Below are 20146 nucleotides of genomic sequence, written 5' to 3' on the forward strand. Positions count from 1 at the left end.
GGTGTCAGTTATTGAAAACCTTGCATTCTGTGGCCAAAGGCTTTGAACTTCTACCACCATTGTGAACAGCGCTGGATTATCGGCTTTGAGTTGTTTCCTGGCTCTGTGTGCTGGGCCTCGTTATCAATTCCAGTAGTTGCTGTGACAGTGATTAATAGGTCTCAGAGTTGTGAAAATGCTGCTCAGGATACTGCTTTTGGAGGGATGTGGGTTTAAATGGGATTTTTGTGCTACGTTACAGAGCTGGATCACAGTTTTGGTCACAAAACTCTTAGTTAATGTGCTTCAGAATGGCTGGGGTCATGTGTTGAGGTGGCATCCTTGCCGTAACACTGGTAGCTTTTTACCATTTTCATGCTGCAGGTAAGTTCATGGACTGCTAACACTACACCAGATCTAGGCAGAACTCTGGATGAAAACCCCATCGAGAAGGTAATTAATGGGAGAGAAACAGCCTACTGCAGTCCTAAGGTAATTTTGCCAAATCCTCATCCTCCTCTTTGTCATTACCAGACAGGAGTATCTGTCAAGTGGGATGCATCTAAAAAGCAAACCTCTTCCGTGTTCGCCAGAAGGAACGGTGAAGTTGGGTCACAAGGGGATGAATGCAGTGTGTGCACAAGTGTTGAGATCTCTGGTGCTTTCTCAGAGCTGTCACTGGTTCCTTGGGATCTTTGTGGGTGGCTGGAAAGGGGAAAACTGCCTGGAATGGCTCCCAGGGCAGGTACCCTGAGGTTGAGGCTGTGTCCTAGAGTAGGCCTGAAGGTGGTTGACAGCTTGTTGTAGAACTGATAGAGGGCTTATTTCACCCCCCCTGTCACAGCTGGGTGGCTGGCAAATGAGCACCCTTTTTAAAACAAAACTTGCATGAAAAGCATGCTCAAGTGGTGGTTTTATCGGTGGCTCTGCTAGGTGGAGGCTTTGCACGTGTGGAGGTGAAATTGCAACCTCTATGTGCAATCAACATGGTATGAAAGTATCCCTTTTTTTTTTTTTTTCCTTTCTGAAAGGAAAAGCATCTGCTCAGTAGGTGCAACAGGTCCAGCATGCAGCGTGCGCAGCAGCGTGCAGGCACAGGGAAGTGCGTCCCCTCCCGGAAACACTTCCCTGAGCCTGGAGCACTTCTGGGTCAAAGCCTTTTGGTTCCGCTGCCGTCTCGCTTTTTCTTTTTGCACTGTACCCGCTGCTGCTGCCGCTTGGCACTGCTCCCGGGGAGATGCGCCTCACGCTTGTAGTGTGCTGCTGCGTGTTGGGCTGCAGCCAAGCCCTGCTCGGTGAGTTAGGGAGCTTGTGCTGCTCTTGTTTATCTGTCTGCCTCGCAGGGATGCTTTGATATCACTTCGCTGCACAGGTTCCCTTTCTTCAAATGCAGCAATGGATTAGTTTAAGGGGTTTGCTGATTTGTCCTGACAAAAGCTGTTCCTTTCCCAAGAGAAATGCTGAAAGTGAGACCTTAAAATATAGCTTATTTAAAAATATACATATATATGTGCTAATTGTAGCCACTTATTATCTTGCACCATATTCTCCTGTATATAAAGTGACTTTATGGCAGTTACAGTATCCTGTCCTGTGCACTCATATTTACAAGTTAATGTTCTTGTACTGAATTACTTCACTCTTTTAGCATATGGAAAAGATGAAAACATGGTGCAGCTCCCCGGTGGGACGTTTCAGATGGGATCCAATTCCCCGGAGAACAGAAATGAAGAAGGGCCCGTCAGGGAGGTGACCGTGAAGCCGTTTGCTATTGACAAATATCCTGTCACAAACAGGGATTTCAGGTAAGACAAGGTTTTGGATCCGTTTAGTCTGTGGGGAGCTGCCAGCAGGATGTGGCTCTTGGTGCTGGGTCTTGTGGGGTCTGGAAGCTTCTTCTGGGGTCCAGAAGGCAATGCTTGCTCGCTCCTAGCAGTTCCATTAGCACAAAAAATAGGTCTGTCAGTAAAAAAATCACTTACATGTGCAGGCTGAAGGATCTTACTGCTGTAGCTTGCAAATGTAATGTGCTTCTCTACTGTAACTAATAGGGTTGTACCATTTCAGTTTCCCTTTGTAAATACTGGTTCATTCCTCCGTGGACTTTGTAGAAGTTCTCATGCAAAGCACTGGTGAACGTACTGGGGGAAATGCCTTTACTTGCCCAGCTGAGCCCTTGTTGGTTAAGAAGAGCCATATTTTCCAGACACCAGCAGCTGCCCAGCAGCATGTAGTAAAAATCCATCCTTAAAGCAACGAAGAAATGAATGAGACAGAGGCAGGGGGAGGTTATTCAGCAGCACGTGACATTTATTGCATTTTAGGGGCATTTAACTAATATAGGAGCTGCAGCTTTTAGTGGCAGGGATTTTTAATCGGTGCAATTGCATTTTGTGACAGAGCAGGGTGAATTATGAGTTCACCTACATAATGTTAAACCTAACCATCAGACCTGTGAAGGGATTGAAATCTGACCATTTAAATCCTTATCTGTCAAACCCATCGGAGCTGTGCCAGTGAGGAACTGGGACTCCCTGCAGATTGGGGTGTCTTTAGCTCCCGTACGTTTGCATTGGTCTGGGCTTGTTGCATGTGCAGCTTGTGGTATTTGCTGGTGTGAGTTGTGACCTCTTACCCAGATGCCTGAGCATGTTGTGTTTATGCCAGGGAGTTTGTTAGAGAAAAGAAATTCAAAACAGAAGCAGAAGCATTTGGCTGGAGCTTTGTCTTTGAGGATTTCGTATCGGAAGAGATGAAAAAAAAAGTCACCCAAAAACTGGAGGTAAATCTGAATCCCACCTGGAATTTGAGAGGTTTCAGTAGGTGGGTGATGCCCCTGGGGATGACTCAGTAATGATGATGATGGAGGTTCTGCTCATGTTCCTGTCTGACCTCCTTGTTGTAAGCACAAAACCTGTGAGGGCAGAACCTTGCTGATTGCAGTATGTATTGCTTTTCTGCTGAGTAACAGCTACAGCTCAGCCTGGCCTTCCTCAAGGCTTGTTTTGCTTTTGAAACTGAATAGCAGGATTGAGCCTGGGTTGATTTAAGGGCTCTTCTGTTTACATCCTCTCCAAATGCTGCCAAACTTGGCTCTCTAGATCTTCCAGTGAGCTGGGAGAGAGCAAAGTATGTTTCAAATGACTTTATTAATCCAATCTTACAACAGAAAGAATGAATACCACAGACTTCTTGATCTGTTTTTACTTTTAAAAGCAGATTTTCTACTCTGTTGAAAAGCAATATTAAAATGCCTGTGATAACCTGGATCAAACCACAGCATTTAACCATTTCCAGACTAACACATGCTCTGCTTTATACCTAGTGCTGTAGAACAAATTAAGTGTGCATGATGCTGGGGAGGGCATCACCAGTATAGCTTTAATCTGGTGTTGTTTCTTTTCCCAGTCTGCCCCTTGGTGGCTGCCAATCGAGAAGGCTTTCTGGCGACAGGTGAGCAAAAATCAGGCATGGTAAGTCCACTCCCTGCAGGGGCACAGCCAAGCTCTGCTGGGAGCATGCACATGCTGAGCCTTGCTGACTGAACAGGGGAAAAAAAAAACACCTCTGCTTAATTTACACAGGTTCCTAACCCTGGTCTGGTCTGTCTTCTATTTCTTTTTTTGTTGTTGTCATTGAAAAACATTTAAATCAGTTAAGATCTGTTCAATCTAATGCTTCCCAGCCTGCAGGTCCTGGCTCCAGCATCAAGGACAGGCTGGATCACCCGGTGCTGCACGTGAGCTGGAATGACGCGCGGGCGTTCTGCGAGTGGAAGGGGAAGAGGCTCCCTGCTGAGGAGGAGTGGGAGTTTGCTGCACGGGGAGGACTGGAGCGTACGTAGGATAGGCTGGGACTTTTTCCCAAACCCACATAAAGTCATCAAGCAATTTTTATTCTATTAGATCTATGAAGGCTTAGGCATCTCAATACAGAGATGTTTTCACAGGTTAATCTAGGGGGCTGAATGATCTTTTTCAGCCTGGGAGTGGAATAAGCAGTGGCTTAAGGAGAAGGACAGTCACAAAATCCTGGTTAAAAATAGTCAATCCAGTGCTGGGCTGACTCGTGGAGTAACTGGTCTCTTCTTCCTTGACAGAAAGGCTGTATCCCTGGGGAAACAAGTTTCAGCCAAACCGTACAAACCTCTGGCAGGTAAGAATCCTACAAATCACCCCATCTCAGCTGAGCTCTTCTGATGGCATTTAACTTGAATGCAGCGTATGTGTAGCTGTCAGAGCGTGCTCCTGGGAAGCAATACAGACCTACCTGCGAGGTCCTGAAGATCAGCTCAGAGGGGTGCTCTGAAATACTGTTAGAGAGAACAAACTCAGCCTAGCTTCCCTGGGAAGCTGGGACTTCAGTTCTCCCCAGAACTCATACATCAAGTTTTTGAAAAGCACATTGTTTTTTTTCCCATCAGGTGAACTTTAGATGAGTGATTTGCTCTCTTGGACACAAATGCCATATAGAGTTAATTTGCAATGGAGAGTTATTTCCATTATTTGAGTGTAACAAGTTTTTGTTTGTTTGTTTTAAGAAAAAAAGCTTTTCCTCTGCAGTGGCTCTTTACTCAGCGTGATCTTTTTTCACATAGGGCGATTTCCCGAGGGTTGACACAGCGGAAGATGGTTATCACGGGGTGTCACCAGTGGCAGCGTTCTCACCTCAGAACAACTATGGTACAGTGTTCATCCTGGTTGTGCTTTTGGGGTGACATCTGCTTCCTAACATCCATTTAACACGAAGTATAAAATCCTGTAGTTGTAGAAGTTTCAAATGTGAAATGGAATCACATCAGCATCTTGGTGGAATGAGTACAGCAAAAGCATTGACGGTTGTTACCGCAGCTGGCCGATGTACACCTGCTGCACTTCACTGCACCAAACCATCCCTTGATCTTAACCAACAGTTATTTTGCACTGCCGTGTGATTTATCTGAAAATCCCAGGCACGCTGGGGGGGCAGCAGATGCCATTCCCTCCTGCAGATGGAAAATGATGAGACATTTAAGATGAGAGGTTTGTTGGAGGCCCACCTGCAGTTAGTTAGCAATACAGTAACGAGCTTCTGGTTCCTAGTCTCACTGCTAAACCACACTTTTCCAGTGATGATTTAAATGTTGCACCCCTTTCCCATACACCAAAGTGTTTTTGCAGCCCCTGCAGATGTGCTCCTGTAATCCTTGTGTAAAACCACTTGTGTCTCAGGGCTCTACGATCTGCTGGGGAACACTTGGGAGTGGACTGCGTCAGAGTACCTGGCACCAGGACGCTCGAGGCAGCGTGCTCAGAAGATGCATGTCCTGAGAGGGGCCTCTTGGATTGACACTGCAGATGGGTCTGCAAATCATAAAGCTCGTGTTACCACCAGGTAGGTTTGTGCAGTGCCCGAGCAATGATTTCTTCCTTGGCAGTGCAAGAAGGGGTGTTATTTTAGAAGATATTTGTTCCTACTCAGTTTTTCTGAGAAGCATTTAGGAAAACACACTGCAGATACTGATAAAATTTTACTGTTGTAAACACATTCCTATTGCTTCTCAATTATTTTATTATTTTTTTTTAATTTCCATCAAGAATTTATTGTTAAATGCTTTTCTAGAAATCATTCAGGTAAGTGGAAGATATCTGTAGCCTGTTACACAGGGTCATATTCAATGATTTAAGCACTAACTATGAAGGATCCCTAACTCTGGATATCTTTTTTCCTTCTAAGAATGGGGAACACACCAGATTCAGCATCCGATAACCTCAGCTTCCGCTGCGCTGCTGACATCCCAGATCAGGCCGCTAAGAAGAGCAGGACCAAACCTGAGCTCTGAAGATGTCATATGAAAAGACTGTAGACATTTTCTCCTGTGGAGATAAAACAGTAATCCCCAGAAATCCCTTTCATTTAACCCAGGCAGTTTTAAAAATTAAAAATAAGTACTTTCAGCACTCATTTCTGTGCAGGGGTGTCTGGGCACTGAGTGGTGATTGGGAATGGCAGGCAGGGTGTTCTGTCTCCAGTGTCCTCTGGGTGTTGTGGACATCACAGCTCTCCTCTTAGCGGGTGTTTCAGACAAGCAGAGGGGTGTACATACGTGACCCCAGTGCCCAGGGCTGCCTCAGAGCTGCTCTCATCCCAGCCCAGCACTGCTGTCTGCCTGCCCAGTGCTCGCTCCCTTCTGTGCCAGGTCCCTGTCAGCCACTGCAGAGGAAGTAGTGGGGACACGTCCCTGGCAGGGTGGCGTACATCAGTGCCCATCTCCCCAGGAAATCCCAGCTCCGTACAGCCCTGAGCCTTCCCAGGCAAAGTGAGGCACCTTTACTGTCCCTTTGTGACAGAGCCACATGTGTCTGTTCCCAAGTGTGTGGAAGACACAAGTCAGTAACCTGGCTTGGATGTTATAACCAGCACACGAGGTCTACAAATGTGCTGCGGGCTGCCTCTGTCCCCCAGCCCCATTTGGTTTCTCCAAAGTGGTCCCTTACAGTGATTTTGGAAGAAACTCAGACTGGAATATACCCCCACGGCAAACCACAGCCTTGACAGCTGTTTGCACATAACTCAAGGCCAGCAGTATTTTTAAGAAAAAGTACAAGAAATCACTGGTGGGTTTTGAAATATTTTATTTGCCTTAACTCTGAGCAAACCCACCAGCTTATGCAGCAGAGGCGCTGTGATCAAAACAGCTCTTCCTCCGCTGCCAGGGTGAGCAAAACAGCCTTGCAGGTGTTCTCGAAGAGAGCGGCTCTGTTCTGCGCCTCCCCCTTCTTCACCCAGTGCCGGTAGGTCCTGAAGGCGCAGGCGTCGATCAGCTTGCGGACGGGCTTCAGGGCGTACGGGTCCCGCACCACCAGCTCCCGCGTCACCGCCTTGACCATGCGGTACTGGTAGTAAATGCGGACGGATGCCAGGACGGTCAGGCAGATCACCTGCAGCACGAGGGGAACAGGCAAATTGCTGATCAGGTCCAAGACAGGGACTGGACTGGGGCTGTGCCCCAAATTGCTGCTATTGCAAAGGGGAGTCAGGAGGGAGCCCAGCTCCTGCACTGTTATTTAGCTCTGTTTGAGTGTTACAAGCTTTCTCCAACTGTTCAGGGCTGACACGGTCTTGATGTTAAGATCACATTTCATCTAATGTCATTTTGGACACTCTTTGCACTACCCTAATATTTACCCTAACATGATAACATAGTCCTAATGATTAGCTATAGGAGAGGGGAAAGAATTGCTCTTTTATCACTCTGCATCATTTGATGCATCTGTATGAAGTCAGGCTCACTGATTTCCCCTTGAAAGTAATTTTTTTGAGGCAGGTTTTTCTCTCTTCTCTTTTTATTTACCCCTCCCTCTGTGGAAAAGCCCTTAGGAAGTACCAGAAAGTGAAACGGTGCTCAGAGAAGCATCTCCAACCTGGCTGCTGTGTCCTGCCAAAGCCTCGGTCCACCAGCCTTGTTGAATGCCCAGTTTCTCCCAGCTTAGCTAGGAAATCCAGCCCACCGCTCACCTCCCCAGCTCTGGCTGTGGGTTGTTGGATGCCCCAGTTCCCAGGTGCACCAGCAGCACCCTCACCTTGAATTTCCTGAAGGGGCTGAAGTGCCGAACCTCTTCCACATCATACTGCTGGAAGAAGGGGTGTGCCAGCGCCTCGCTGGCCGTGTACCGCTGCCGGGGGTCCACCACCAGGAACCGGGAGATCTGCGGGAGGGCACCCAATCAACCCGGGGTGTCCCAGACACCTGCTCCCACCCAGGTTTTCCTGTCCCTGAGCACCCACCAGGTCCTTGACAGTGTCAGAGCGGTCGTCCCACTCTGGGGAGCCGAACTGGTAGTCCCCGTTCATGATCATCCGCAGCATCAGCATCTGCTTGCGGTGCCAGAAGGGAGGCGAGCCGGCCAGCAGGGTGTACATGATCACCCCGGTGCTCCACCTGCGGGGACCCAGGGGGACACAGCAGCCTCAGCAGCCTGGAAAACCAGGAGGAAACTGCTCTGCTTGGTTCTGACGAGGGGGCTGAGCTTGCTGCTGGGGCTCGTTAGCCCTAATGGGTCACAGGGAGCAGCGGGTTTTTGAGTCATGCAGATGGTGGTGGCATGGGGCTGCTCTCCTGATGCTGCAGGAGGAAGCTGAGTTGGAGGCATGCACCTTACTTGGTGTTTGTTTTGTTTTGTTTTTGTTTTAGGGAAGGGACCTGGAGGTACCAGCAAGGCTGGAGGTGCCCGGGCAGTTTTGGCTCAGGCTGTGGCACACAAAATGTCCTGTCACGGGGTGTGATGGAGGTAGCTATGCTGAAAGGAGGCTGAAATGCCCCTGTGTGTCTCAGGAGGTTGGCTGCAGCTCTGACCACTGCAGACCTGAGCCCAAAGGCACCAGAGTGGGTGGCAAAGCCCCTGCTGGGCTCCAGAAGCTCTGGGCTCTTCCTCTGGGGACATGGGCACAGCTAGAGGCTGCTGCTCCCACAGCTCCCTGCTCGCCAGCCCAGCCCCTTGCAACCCCATGGTTTTTTAGGTGCATCGTTCAGCTCCTCACAAACCCTACAGCTGGTCCCCAGCCACTGACCAGCAAGGAGCAGCTCCTGCTGTGCCCTAAACTACAAGCACCCCAGGGGCTGAGGGCAGGAGGGCAGGCATCTCACTCACATGTCCACTTCCTTCCCATAGCCCTGGTGCTCATCATCCATGGAGCACTGCAGGATTTCGGGGGCTAGGTAGCCGGGTGTGCCACAGATTTCTGCAAAACAGGGGAGAGCATCCCCTTAGTGACCTGCAGACAACGAGGGGTGTCTGGATCCGGGTGGAATCGTTGCAGTGATGGTGACGGCAGCAACTGCATCTCGTGTGCACCTTGCTGGTGACTTTTCTTGGTGAATTATAATGAATAATAAAATGCGAGTGAGGAGAGCAGTGGGTATGCTGGTGGGTGATGCCCGTTGTTGGATATTACGTTCTTTGCAGGGTAGGAGAGGGGAAAAACCTTAATGAATGGGGTGATGTGGGTCAACTGGACAACAGAAAAAAGAAGTGGAAAAATTGGATGGTTTTCCTAAGGGGAAGGAACATGGTCATTGAGAAGAGCGAGGGCTGGAGTCACTGGGGCTGGAGGGGCTCCACCAGCTCACCATAGGCACTGTGTTAATGGGGTGACTGGGCCAGCCCAGCATCACACCCACCTCGCCACACCGCCTACCTTTGAGCTTCTCATTCTCACGCAGCTGGCAGGAGAAGCCGAAGTCCGTCAGCTTAATGTTCATGTCATCGTCCAGGAGGATGTTCTCTGGCTTCAGGTCACGGTGGACGATGTCGATGGAGTGGAGGTACTGGATCACTTCCAGCAGCGCGCGCATGATCTTCCTGGGGACGGGTGACAGCACCTCTGCTAGCCCCAAAGCCCCTCAGCACCCGGGGATGGGGCCAGGGACCAAAGAGCTCAGCCACATGCAAAAACCTCAACACCCAGGTGTGGGGACACAGCCTGGGGGGGTATTTCGCTCATGGGTGCTGCGCCCACTGCAAGGTTCTCCTTTGAACCTGTGCTCTGCTTTTGCAGCGCGGTTTTCAGCCTTACCTGGTTTCCTTCTCGCTTAAGGTGACTTTCTCAGTGAGGTAGTCGAAGAGCTCCCCTCTCTTCATCCTGCGTGTGGGAGGGAAAAACAGACCCAAACCCCTGGGGAGGACTGCCTGGGGCTTGTTGCCCTGTAACAGCCCCAGGGCACCCACTGCACAAAATGACAAGCTGACACATTAATAAAAAGGGTTAAAAAGGACTAGATATTGTCACAAAATGCCAAGCAGGAGGAGGAAATACTGCGCCCAGAGCAGGCAGGCTTTGGGCAGGACAAGACAGGGCTCTCCTGGTGCCAGCTCACTCTGACATCCATCGCACCGCCCCGCTGTCATGAGCCGTGGCGTCACACGAGCCCTGGTCCTGCTGGGCATATAAATAACCTCTGGGGACGCCTGAGGGCTCCCACCAAAGGTTACAGAGAAACCTGAGCTGCTGACGGAGGGGAAACGGGGGCAAGGCTGAAGTGAGCCGGCTCTTTTCTACCTGACATGAGCCCTGGTCGCGCCCCCGCTTTACCCTGTCTGGGTTATAAGGTGCTGGGGAGAATTTAGGTTGGTGGCTGTTTGCAGGGTGAAAAGGAGGAGAAATGGGGGCAGCTGGGGCTCGGGGAGCTGGCGGTGCTGGGCGAGAGGGTACTTACAGGTCAAACACCAAGAAGAAGAAGGTGCTGGATTCGTAGCTGTCCTTCAGCTGGACTGCAATGAAAGACGGGGGCTGTGAGCACAGTGCAGTATGTTCCTTGCCACATACCCCATGTATAGCATCTTCCTTTCCAATTATGGGCTAAAAATTGCTGATCTAATTGGTAATTAAGTTAATGAGGTGATCTTTGTTAATGTTTTGAGGGGGAGAGCAGGAGAGAGATAGCCGGGGTGGCCTGAGCACTGCTGGCACGTGTGTGCAAAGGTTGAGCAAAGGCTGCTCAGAGCAGGTGCCCTATGTCCTGCTAGGACCATGGGGCCTTTGGAGGTTTGATTTCTGGGGATTTCATCCCCAAACCCTTCCTGGGAACACCCTGAAGAATAAATGAAGCAAAAAAAACTCTTCCTCAACTCACTGACGTTGGGGTGGCCTGAGACTTTCCGGAGGATGTCGATCTCCTTGGCGGTGGCTTCCCGCAGCTCCTGCACCTCCTTGGGGGTTATGTTGCCCGCCGTGATGTCGATGATCTTCACGGCATACTCCTGCCTCGTGGCTTTGTGAATGCACCGACGGACGACACTGCTCACCCCCCTGCCAGGAACAACATGGGAAAGATGGGGTGCTTTCTGTTCCCCATTAGCACACTGAGATGTTGCGGGGTCAGGCTCAAATTGCTTTCTAATTACTAATTGTCAGGGGGATGGTGTGAGCATGGCCTGGGCTCCCACCACCCTGGGGATGTGATGCTGCTCCCAGAAAGGGGCCTGAGCTGGGGCAGTGTCTGTTTCCTCCTGCCCAGCCCAACTCTGGGGATGCACCACAGTGTTTCCTTCACAAATGCATCTCACTCTGTTATGCCATCCTGGTGGGACAGATTTTGAGCTGATGCAAAAAGTTTCTTTGCTATTTTTAACCCTGTGATTCCACGGGCCCTGTTCAGATCAGGTTCCTGTGGGACGCTGCTGCTATTGGGTACTGGAAGGGGCAAAACAGCAATTTGCTAAAACCAAGCTTTACCTGCCCAAAACCTCCTTCGGCTCATATTTTTCATAAAACTCCTTGGATGAGCTCCAGTCGGGGAGGTCTTCCTCCTTCGTCATGGCTGGCTCCCGCCTGGTGCTCGCTCACGGGCAGGAAGGGGCTGCAAGGAGAAAAGAGCTCAGCCATGTGCTGCTGGGGCACTGCAGCCGGCATGCGACTGCGAGGTCCAAAGGTCCCCAACAGCAGCATTCACCCAAAAAAAAAAAAAAAAGCACAATATCACAACCCAAAGACCCTACAAAGCCTTGAAGTCTACCTCTTCTCCACTCACTCCTCATAATTTCAAATACTTTTTTTTTTTCCTACCCCACCCTGATTAGTTCTGACCTGATGCTGTCCCAAAGGCTTTGGCTGAGGAAAAGTAAGAAAAAAAAGATGTTAAAAGGGAAAGGATTGAGGAGGGGAGGGGGATAATAAGGGACAATGGGGCAGGGTGGGACTGCTGTGGGGTCAGCCGGGGCTGAGCTGCAGGGCAGGTAGTACAGCGCACGTGTACACCCAAAATCTCCTGAAAGGCTGCTGCCCTTGGTTTTTGGTGTTGGCTTTTACAGAATACACAACCGCTTGTCCCGAGCCCTAATTTTCACTGGCTTCTCTTTGTAAGCACCGGGAGCAGGACGTCCTCAGCTCGTTCCTGCTTTTTGTGAATGCCAGCGGGGAAAGCACGGGCTGAGTGGTTACCGCCGGGCCCAAGGCTTCCAGCCCCAGCACTGTGGGTTCTCCTCTGCCCTTTGCTCTGACACAAGCCCTACAAGCAGGGCTGGCCCCCATCTCAGGGCAGTTCGATCCCATTACCAAACCGTGTCCGTCCTGACCCCATTACAGAGGGTTGGCGCTGTCCGGTCCCTGAGCCTGCTGTCAGCGCTGGTGTGGAATCTAACAGAGCTTTAATGAAAATTAATGGAATACATAAACCTATAAACGCCCTACATGGAATTTATAAAGCTCAGCAACGCCGCCACGGCTTATAAACGCCGGCAGGGCCCTGGGTGAAGGAAGGGGGGGTCCCTGCGGCACCAACGCGGCGGAGGAGCGGGGGGGGGGGGGCGGCCGGCGCTGCCTCCTCCCGGGGGGTTATGGGGACAGGAGCAGGGGGGTCCCGAAGCACCGGCAGCGGGATTGGGGCCGGGCGAGCGCCCCAATCCCATAAACACACCCCATAAACAGCCCCCCCCCCCCCCCCCCCGTTACCTCCTCGCCGGCCGCCTCAGCCGAGCGCCATCGGGGCGGAAATGGAGCGGGGCCGGCGGGAGGCGGCGGGGGGCCGGGCCGGGCCGAGCCGGGCCAAAAATAACGCCCTGGGAGGCTCGGCACGGGGGGGGAGGCCGTGATCAGAGCTGGGGGGGAACCGGGGAAAGGCTCCGAGCTGAGGGGAGCCCGGGGAGGCCCCGCGCTGAGGCGGCGGGGAGCAGGGGAAGGGCGCTGAGGGGAGCCCGGATGGGGTCGGGCTGTGGCTGAGGGGTGCACCGGGGGGGGGTCTCCGAGGGGCCCCCCCGAGCCACACCGCGCTGATTGTCCTCAAAAAGGCTCGAATGGGGTCCGGAGAGGGCTCTGCTTTTCCCAAAGCCCCGAGCGCATCTCCCTGCCTACCCGGCGCTACCTCACTCTGAGGCCTGAAGTATTTTCGCCTTCTTTTTTATCAGTAGGGTGAGAAACGCAACCGAAATGTGAGATTTGGTATCAGAAGCGCAGCTTGTGTCCCCTGGAAAAAGTATTTCTGTCCTTGTCCCCCACCTTTGAGGCGGCCCCTCCCCGTTCTGAAGGCTAATTTTATCTTTTCACTTCCAGGAACCGCAGATCAGAGACGGGAGGCTCTTGGGAACGGGCAGAATATACAACAGCACAGAAGCAGCTCAGCAAAAAGCAGGTAATGCTATGGCTTTTTAAAAAGAATCGCACCTTTCAGTACAGCCTTATTCCACCCCACACACTCCCCTTGGGAGAATGCACCATCCTGGTTCCCGTAGTGCTTGAGACATGTGCAGGGTTCACAACACAGCTCAGTGGCACGTGATGACAAGCTGAAGTGCAGGAGGGTATTTACACTGCATGCTCTGGGTGTTTTAGCAGGACATGAACTGGCTACTCCCTCTGAGAGAGAAAGGCTTTGCCCCCTCAGGCACATCAGTAATTTTTAAAGAGAGATTTTTCTTCCACATGGCACCACCAGTTTTGTTACTTCTCTAAACTAGCTGCAAGATGTCACATCACCCTTGCTCAACTTGGCCCCATTCTTGCATTTCAGTTCAAGACTCCCAAGATGGGGAAGAAAAACCCACAGCCTTTGCTTACATTATTGGGGACTACAAGTCTAATAACTTAAGACAGTAACATGTCATTTTAAAAGAGTAGAACTGCTTAGCATTGTATAGGCTTGCTCATGTAATGGACTACCACAGATTTTTTCTGAGTAAAGGCGTTTCTCAGCCTCCTGAATGCAAACATAAAAATCGTATTTACAGGTATGATAGGATGCTGAGTTTTAAGGGAATTGAGACCTGCTGTATGCAGAATATTGTGGCCAGCCATTGCATTCCTTGTCACTACATGTTGTGATGAGCAGAAGCTGCCCGTGGGGCTCAAATGCTCAAGTATGAGGTGTCTGGCAAGCACAGCTAACCACAGAACCAAAGGGTGTTCCTGGACTCCTGGAGCTCCAGCCCTTCAGGCACCTTTCCTGTCCAGTGCACCTGGTGAGCAGGCTGATCCTGCTAACTTCAGTTCTTGCCTGCTTACTCTTAAAATTCAACTCCTACCCCACATTCCAAAATCCACTAGAGCACAGGACTTCTAGAGAGAAGTTTTATTGGTTCACTTACATTCAACACAACAATCAACAAAACAGTTGACCCCCATTAGTTCATTCCACTTTATTCTTAATTTTTCCATGTTGTGCTAAATTAATTTGCAGTTTAAGTTGTATCACACATAGAGGCTATGGCAGAAATCAAGCCACAAGGACAACAGTGTGAATATACGAACTAACAAAATACCAGACAGCTTTAGACTATTACTGAAGCTTTTTCATTCATAGGTCAGTTCTTGTAAGATGGTCTTCAGCAACCTTGTTCTGGAGGCTTAAGCTAAACCTGTAAGATAAGAAGTTGCACAGTTAATCACATCAAGTTTTAGATCCCTAAGCTGCAGGTCCCTTACTATGAAGTAAGCATATACGTGTCCCAGCAAACACTGAGGGGTGATAAGGAATGTGTTGAAGGGAAGGCTTCAGCAGTCCACCCAGCCACATGTGCTTGGCAGTCTTCTTTCTGTCCACCCACATTAGAATGGTTTGTTAATTGTGCCCAAGACACCTGCTACAGGCCAGCAGCACTCCTAAGTAGCAAACTGGCAATGCTACGCTGCTTCTCGAAGCACGCTGCCACCCCTCTCCCAAATTATTTGCTTCCATTAATTTAGCATGAAAGCATCAGGAATTCGTGCAATCTCCACCCCACCACCTCCAGCTATATGTACTGGATTGAAACAGGAAAGCCAACAGAACCACGACTCCCTTTAACCAACTTCTGCTTGCTGCTTTGTACCAATCCCTATTCTTTATAGAATAGAAAAAAATATAGGAAAAAAAAAAAAAACAGGGCATTGTACCCACACAATGACTGCAGCAATTAGCTCCTTTAGTCTGCTACCACTGCTTACCATTAGCAAACCTGCACTGCTTCAGTACTTCACTGAAGCCCTCGCACAGCTTGAGGTCGGTCTGGTTCTGCGCACACTCCAGGAATTGTTTCATTTCATACTGGCAAGGAGCAAACTGCTGCTGCTGCTGCTGGTAGGCAGGTTGAGCTGCCTGGGGTTCCTGAAATGGCAGACACCCCCGTGAGCACCTTTTCAACAGCTCCAGCCCATGAAACCACACCCCCTCAGTACTGATCGCTGTGTACTTCTTCCCTGCATTTCTGTCAAAATATATTACTTTTTAAATGGAAAACAAATACTGGGTTGAAGTACAAAGTTTCCAGTGGTGACAGCAGACATTCTGAACAGTTTTGTAAATTATAAACACCTAAGTAACTTTGTACAGCATCTAGGCAAGGCAACAGCATTTATTATGTTTGAGCAGCACAAAATGTGACTTCAGGACACTGATCTTGCAATAGATCTTATCATCAGCAGACTGGGCACATGGAAGTCCCCTGAGTCACAAGGGTACTAGAGCAGGGAACAACACCCGTATACCAGAATATACGTAGGAAACAACCCCCAATGCCAAAGGCACACATCACTCGTGTCCCTTTGAACTATTTTTAAGATAAACAAACACGGTGACTGTGGAGGTAAACTTGGAAACTGAGTCAGTAAAGTTACCTTTGTTTCCCCAGCCAGAACTCGTGCATCTTTCATTGTATAACAATCACTTCAGCCTATACCTAGCCGGCCTTTCAAATTAACCACACCTCAACGAGCTAGCATCCAGCTGTGCTTCCCCTTACCTGATAAGTGATATCAGGCCTCGCAGCTTCCGAGCTGCTTCCCCCGCCAAACCCTCCTGTGAGCGCATGGCCGATGGTGTGGCCCACGGCAGAGCCTACAGCAACCCCCGCCGCGGTCGTGGCCATCTGCGCCATCAGGCCAGGCTGCTTCGGCGCAGGAGCACCCACGGCGGAGGCCGGCGCTGCCGCCGGCACTGGGGCCCGAGCGGCCGGTGCTGGCGGCGCTGCTCTCATTTGTGGCGCCCGGCTGCAAGGACACAAAGAGAAAAAAAAAAAAAAAAAAACACAAATCATTGCCTAAACCCCAAACAAGCCAAGGCCCTCTGCCTGCTGGCGATTCCTCCTTGTGTAACCCCGCACGTGGACAGCACAGACTCGGTGTTCCGGGGAACCATTTGTGCACAGCAGGGTGAGGCTGGCAGCCTTATTTTTATTTAGTTTTCAATTGTTTTTTGTTTGTTTGTTTGTTTCTCTCCAGTTTTCACACCCCGCATCCTAAGGCACCGAGGCTGGCGGCCTTATTTCTAGGTTTCAAGGCCAGGAGCACCCAAGGGACCGCGAGAGTTCACGGGAAGCAAGACAGGGCCGGGAAGGGGCGGCTTAAAGCAGGCCTCAGAGCCTGGGGGAGCCCCCTAATGGGGGGCGACCCCTGATGGGGGGAACCCTCCGACCCCACACAGCCCCGGTTCCGCCCCCCCACACCCCACAAACCCCCGTTTTCCCCTCCAACCCCCCTCCCCGACCCCATAAAGCCCCACTGTCCCCGGACGGGGCCTGGAAGGGCGAGAAGGGCTGGGGAAGGGGAGGCCGCGCAACCCGGCCGCCCTCACCTGGCGGGCGGCGCCACGCGGGACGTGCGGCTGCGGCCTCCTCGCGGCATGGCGGCGGGGAGCGAACTGCGGGGCTGCCCCTCAAGGTCACCCGACACCCGCCGGGCGTGATGACGTCAGCGCCGCGACGTCGCGGGGGGCGTGGCCTACGAAAGCCACGCCCCCTGTCCCCTCAGTCCTCCTCAGTCCCCCTCAAGCCCCCCTCAGTCCCCTCATGCCCCCTCAAGCCCCCCTTAAGCCCCCTCAGCCCCCTTAAGCCCCCTCAAGCCCCCCTTAAGCCCCCTCAGCCCCCTTAAGCCCCCTCAGCCCCCCTCAGCCCCATTAAGACCCCTCAGTCCCCCTCAAGCCCCCCACAGCCCCCTCAAGCCCCCTCAAGCCCCCCCAAGCCCCCCTTAAGCCCCCTCAGTCCCCTTAAGCCCCCTCAGCCCCATTAAGACCCCTCAGCCCCCTTAAGCCCCCCTCAGTCCCCCTCAAGCCCCCCACAGCCCCCTTAAGCCCCCCTCAGTCCCCCTCAGCCCCCATCCCTCCTTCTTGCCTCCAAGGGGTCGCCACCACCCCGAAACCTCCCTGCTAGAGGCTCTTTGGGGTTCCTGGGGTGAGGAGGAGGCTGGGGGTGCCCAGGGGTTTGGTGCTGAGGCGCCCCCTGACTACCTTTCCAGGGGTGTTTTGTCCTCGTGGTGCCGTAATAAAGAATAAAGGGGTAAAGGGCTTGAAGTGAAGCGTGGGATGTGTCATGATGGTACCACAGGCACTGGGTGTCCCGCCACGGAATGTGGCTCAGCCACAGGGCATCTGGTGGCTGCTTCTAAAAGTAAAAAATAAAAATAAAAAAATTGGGAGTGTGGAGCCCGGTGGTGAAATTGGCCTGAAAAGGCTGCTGTGGCACAGCCTGGGATGGGGGGCACAGCAAAAAGAGCAACTGGGACAGAGTAAATGCCTTCCACCGCTTAGCCATAAGACAAAATCGGAGGTGTTATAAGAAAACCAAAGGCACAGCCCCTACTCCAGTAAATGGAGGGAGATCTTTACACAAAACACAAATGATTTTTGGATTCTGCTGTGAATAATTAACCTTAGTAGAGCCTTAGAAAAGTATGAATTATTTATTAAGGATAATGAGAAAGGCACAGTTATTCCATAGGAATATAATTAAAATCCAGTCCCTACAGCTTACTACCTCAGTACAGATAGACCAGCTGTTGCACTGAAACCTGCTCTCTATTAATGCAGTTAGCAGACTAGTCATTTGTATTTTCTTTATTTTCTTAATGTCTAAAACCCACTGAAAATAATGAAAGGCATCCAGATGACTAACATGCATGGGATTAGACCTAATGAGTAAATAAACTCTCAGATGCAATAGAAAGGGAAATTTAAAGCAACTCATTTTCCCATTGTAAGCAAGCACCCTTCATTATAGCTATAGTAATATGCACAATTCATCCACGAAATGCAACCGTCACTCAGTAATATCATCACTTCACTATCATGACATTAAAAAATGGCTTGTTCACCATTTCTGCAGTTGTGTAAGGGTGGTGGCTACCCGAGAGCAGTCATTTCAACATCTTGTATGTATGGGGATGTAACTGTTGCCTGATGACAACGACTGCACCTGATGTAGGCAGCATAAATGTTGGCTTATACACCAACAGTAATCCAAAGCACAGCTTCCATCAGAAAAGCAGTTGCTATAAACGTGAAAATCATTAGGAGATAAATATAAGCAGTACACCATGATTCAGAGCAGCAGCGTCTACGTAAGCCCAGACTGTAGGCATTACTGCAGGAGCTGATCCACAACAGCTCCTCTCTCTTTCCCTTATTCTTGGCCTCCTTCCATTTCGTCTGCTTTCTAAGCAGCTCTGGGGTTTGGGTTTTGTCAAATGCCTGTGCAGCGTTATGGGACTCGCACTCCAGGCAAACAGCAAGTAATTCACTTCAGCTTTGGCACTTTCTCTCCAGCAGCTGGCCTGGGACTCCTGCAAACAGCTCACAGTTCTGCCCTGCTCTTGCTGATGTCCAGGGGGCTCCCAGCCCTCGGTATCTGATGGTGCACGTGCAGAAAAAGCTTTGACTAGACCTTGTCTTTTTTAAGGGCTAAACTATAGGTATGTGAGATTACGTTATTTCTTCTTCTGCAACTTTAGTACATCTGTTGTTCTTTATGTTGCTCTTTCTGTCTCAAACACCTCCACATTCTTCCCCTTGCCCCTCTGTCCTTGTTTATATTAATAGCAGAAGACACAAGAGAGAGCAGATCATTGACTTTATAAACTAGTTAGGGTTCAAACAGCTCTTTTTAATTGGTTTTCTCAAATATTTTTCATGAATATCTTTCAATTTCCCATTTTGGTGGCAGAGAGATTCCTGCTTTACACTGAAGTCATTTTGCAACACATTTCTCTTTGAATTAGCTTTGTTTTGCAGAACAATGAAGGCATGAATGGCAGGATTAATGGGATGAATGCTGCCATTGTGCTGTACCATCCTGCCTTCCTTGGGAAAACTTTGGAGGTTCCTTTTGTACAGACCCACTCCTCCATCTGCTAACAAGTGGCAGAACCTGGAAGGGAAGGAGAACCAGAGGGCTGTGGCCATCCTCCAAGGCAAGCAAGAGCAGCATTTGTGGTGGGTGCCTACAGTGGGCAAAACCCAATGTATTTTCAGCTGCTAGGTGGTTTGTGCATCTGCAGACTGGAGATGTGGGCCAGTTTCCCAAACTCCAACTGGACCAGTGCTGGGGCAGCTTTTGACAGAAGCCCGTGGGGTAACTGAGAGGAGATGTGGCCCTGGTGGTTGCCTTTTACCAGGGTTATGTGTGGGTACACTGTGAATGCCATCAGCAACCTACAAGGACATTGAGACCACGGAGTGTGTCCAGAGAAGGGCTACGAGGCTGGGGAAGGTTCTGGGACACAAGTCCTGTGAGGAGTGGCTGAGGGAGCTGGGGGTGTTTGGTCTGGAGAAGAGGAGGCTCAGGGCAGACCTCATTGCTCTCTGCAACTACCTGAAAGGAAGCTGTGGGGAGCTGGGGATCAGCCTCTTCTTGCAGATAACTGGTGATAAGACCAAAGGGAATGGCCTCAAGTTGTGCCAGGGGAGGTTCAGGTTGGAAATGAGGAGACATTTCTGCTCAGAAAGAGCAGCCAGGCACTGGGACGGGTTGCCCAGGGAGGTGGTGGAGCCACCGCAGCCCCTGGGGGTGTTTAGGGGCTGTGTAGGTGTGGTGCTTGGGGACGTGTTTTATCCCTGGGGGCGGTTAGGGGTAGGTTGGACGTGGTCCTTGGGGACACGCTGCAGTGGGTGACAGTGCTGGCAGGGGGTGGTTGGAATATCCCGTAGCTCTTTTCCAACCCCAATAACTCCCTCAATCCATGACGTGTGAACGACGACAGAACCCCAGCGCCAAGCACAGGACTCTATTTCAGTACCACATACAACAAAAACGACCAAAACCCCCTTTTTCCTCCCCAAAACCCGCTCTGCCCCCTCCCTCCACCAGGGGGCGCGCCCCTCCCTCCTTCCCTCCCCTCACGCAGCCCTCCCCCCTATCCCCCCTCCCTCCCCTCCCCTCCCTGACGTGACGTCGTCGCCGAGCGCCACGCGTCGGGCGCGGCCAAGCGGTGGAAGGGAGGGGGGGCGGAG

General features: G+C 51.0%; 3 protein-coding genes and 1 long non-coding RNA gene across 13 annotated transcripts; 2 read left to right on the forward strand and 2 right to left on the reverse strand.

The window, feature by feature from the left end:
• The first annotated feature begins 126 nt into the window (after positions 1-126).
• On the forward strand, positions 127-5922 carry SUMF2 (sulfatase modifying factor 2). Of its 4 annotated transcripts, none has more exons than XR_014684814.1 (9): positions 127-1274; positions 1628-1784; positions 2647-2761; positions 3388-3432; positions 3665-3815; positions 4083-4134; positions 4577-4661; positions 5190-5352; positions 5695-5922. XR_014684814.1 is itself a non-coding variant. In XM_084493121.1 (9 exons), the coding sequence occupies exons 1-9, from the start codon at positions 1217-1219 to the stop codon at positions 5798-5800; spliced, it is 936 nt and encodes a 311-aa protein (XP_084349247.1). In that variant the 5' UTR covers positions 127-1216; the 3' UTR covers positions 5801-5922. The 4 variants fall into 4 exon arrangements, 2 of the variants coding, with proteins under 2 accessions (XP_084349247.1, XP_084349246.1); XM_084493121.1 differs by having other exon boundaries at positions 4079-4134; XR_014684815.1 differs by lacking the exon at positions 127-1274 and adding an exon at positions 1303-1445.
• A 654-nt stretch (positions 5923-6576) lies between these two features.
• On the reverse strand, positions 6577-12976 carry PHKG1 (phosphorylase kinase catalytic subunit gamma 1). 4 transcript variants are annotated; one of them, XM_084493107.1, is made up of 10 exons: positions 12808-12976; positions 11194-11317; positions 10592-10767; positions 10175-10229; positions 9535-9600; positions 9157-9320; positions 8610-8700; positions 7747-7900; positions 7542-7667; positions 6577-6899 (listed from the first exon to the last, which is right to left on the reverse strand). In XM_084493107.1, the coding sequence occupies exons 2-10, from the start codon at positions 11274-11276 to the stop codon at positions 6648-6650; spliced, it is 1167 nt and encodes a 388-aa protein (XP_084349233.1). In that variant the 5' UTR covers positions 11277-11317; positions 12808-12976; the 3' UTR covers positions 6577-6647. The 4 variants fall into 4 exon arrangements, with proteins under 4 accessions (XP_084349233.1, XP_084349234.1, XP_084349231.1 ...); XM_084493108.1 differs by having other exon boundaries at positions 12818-12970; XM_084493105.1 differs by lacking the exon at positions 12808-12976 and adding an exon at positions 12409-12562.
• LOC311421352 lies at positions 12791-19607 on the forward strand. 4 transcript variants are annotated; one of them, XR_014684817.1, is made up of 4 exons: positions 12791-12928; positions 13006-13084; positions 18467-18609; positions 18916-19607. It is a non-coding gene; the product is annotated as an uncharacterized lncRNA (long non-coding RNA). The 4 variants fall into 4 exon arrangements; XR_014684816.1 differs by having other exon boundaries at positions 18467-19607; XR_014684818.1 differs by lacking the exons at positions 18467-18609; positions 18916-19607 and adding an exon at positions 16147-16492.
• Positions 14006-16632, reverse strand: CHCHD2 (coiled-coil-helix-coiled-coil-helix domain containing 2). The gene is made up of 4 exons (XM_084493129.1): positions 16499-16632; positions 15669-15915; positions 14875-15034; positions 14006-14306 (listed from the first exon to the last, which is right to left on the reverse strand). The coding sequence occupies exons 1-4, from the start codon at positions 16546-16548 to the stop codon at positions 14296-14298; spliced, it is 468 nt and encodes a 155-aa protein (XP_084349255.1). The 5' UTR covers positions 16549-16632; the 3' UTR covers positions 14006-14295.
• Positions 19608-20146: the final 539 nt, after the last annotated feature.

The sequence above is a fragment of the Aythya ferina genome (genome assembly GCF_964211825.1).
Source record: "Aythya ferina genome assembly, chromosome: 19".
Classification (NCBI taxonomy): Eukaryota; Metazoa; Chordata; class Aves; order Anseriformes; family Anatidae; genus Aythya; species Aythya ferina.

Bases quoted from the DNA above. Each gene is read 5' to 3' on its own strand.
- SUMF2 (XM_084493120.1), top strand. From the start codon at position 1,367: ATGCAGCAATGGATTAGTTTAAGGGGTTTGCTGATTTGTCCTGACAAA. The intron at 4,135-4,576 runs GTAAGAATCCTA...TTTTTCACATAG, and splicing joins ACCGTACAAACCTCTGGCAG to GGCGATTTCCCGAGGGTTGA. The intron at 5,353-5,694 runs GTAGGTTTGTGC...TTTCCTTCTAAG, and splicing joins AAAGCTCGTGTTACCACCAG to AATGGGGAACACACCAGATT.
- PHKG1 (XM_084493107.1), bottom strand. From the start codon at position 11,276: ATGACGAAGGAGGAAGACCTCCCCGACTGGAGCTCATCCAAGGAGTTT. The intron at 10,230-10,591 runs GTGAGTTGAGGA...CTTTCATTGCAG, and splicing joins CTCAGGCCACCCCAACGTCA to TCCAGCTGAAGGACAGCTAC. The intron at 9,601-10,174 runs GTAAGTACCCTC...TCCCACACGCAG, and splicing joins TTCTTCTTGGTGTTTGACCT to GATGAAGAGAGGGGAGCTCT.
- CHCHD2 (XM_084493129.1), bottom strand. From the start codon at position 16,548: ATGCCGCGAGGAGGCCGCAGCCGCACGTCCCGCGTGGCGCCGCCCGCC. The intron at 15,916-16,498 runs GTGAGGGCGGCC...GTGTCCTTGCAG, and splicing joins CGCGTGGCGCCGCCCGCCAG to CCGGGCGCCACAAATGAGAG. The intron at 15,035-15,668 runs GTAAGGGGAAGC...CTGCCATTTCAG, and splicing joins GGCCTGATATCACTTATCAG to GAACCCCAGGCAGCTCAACC.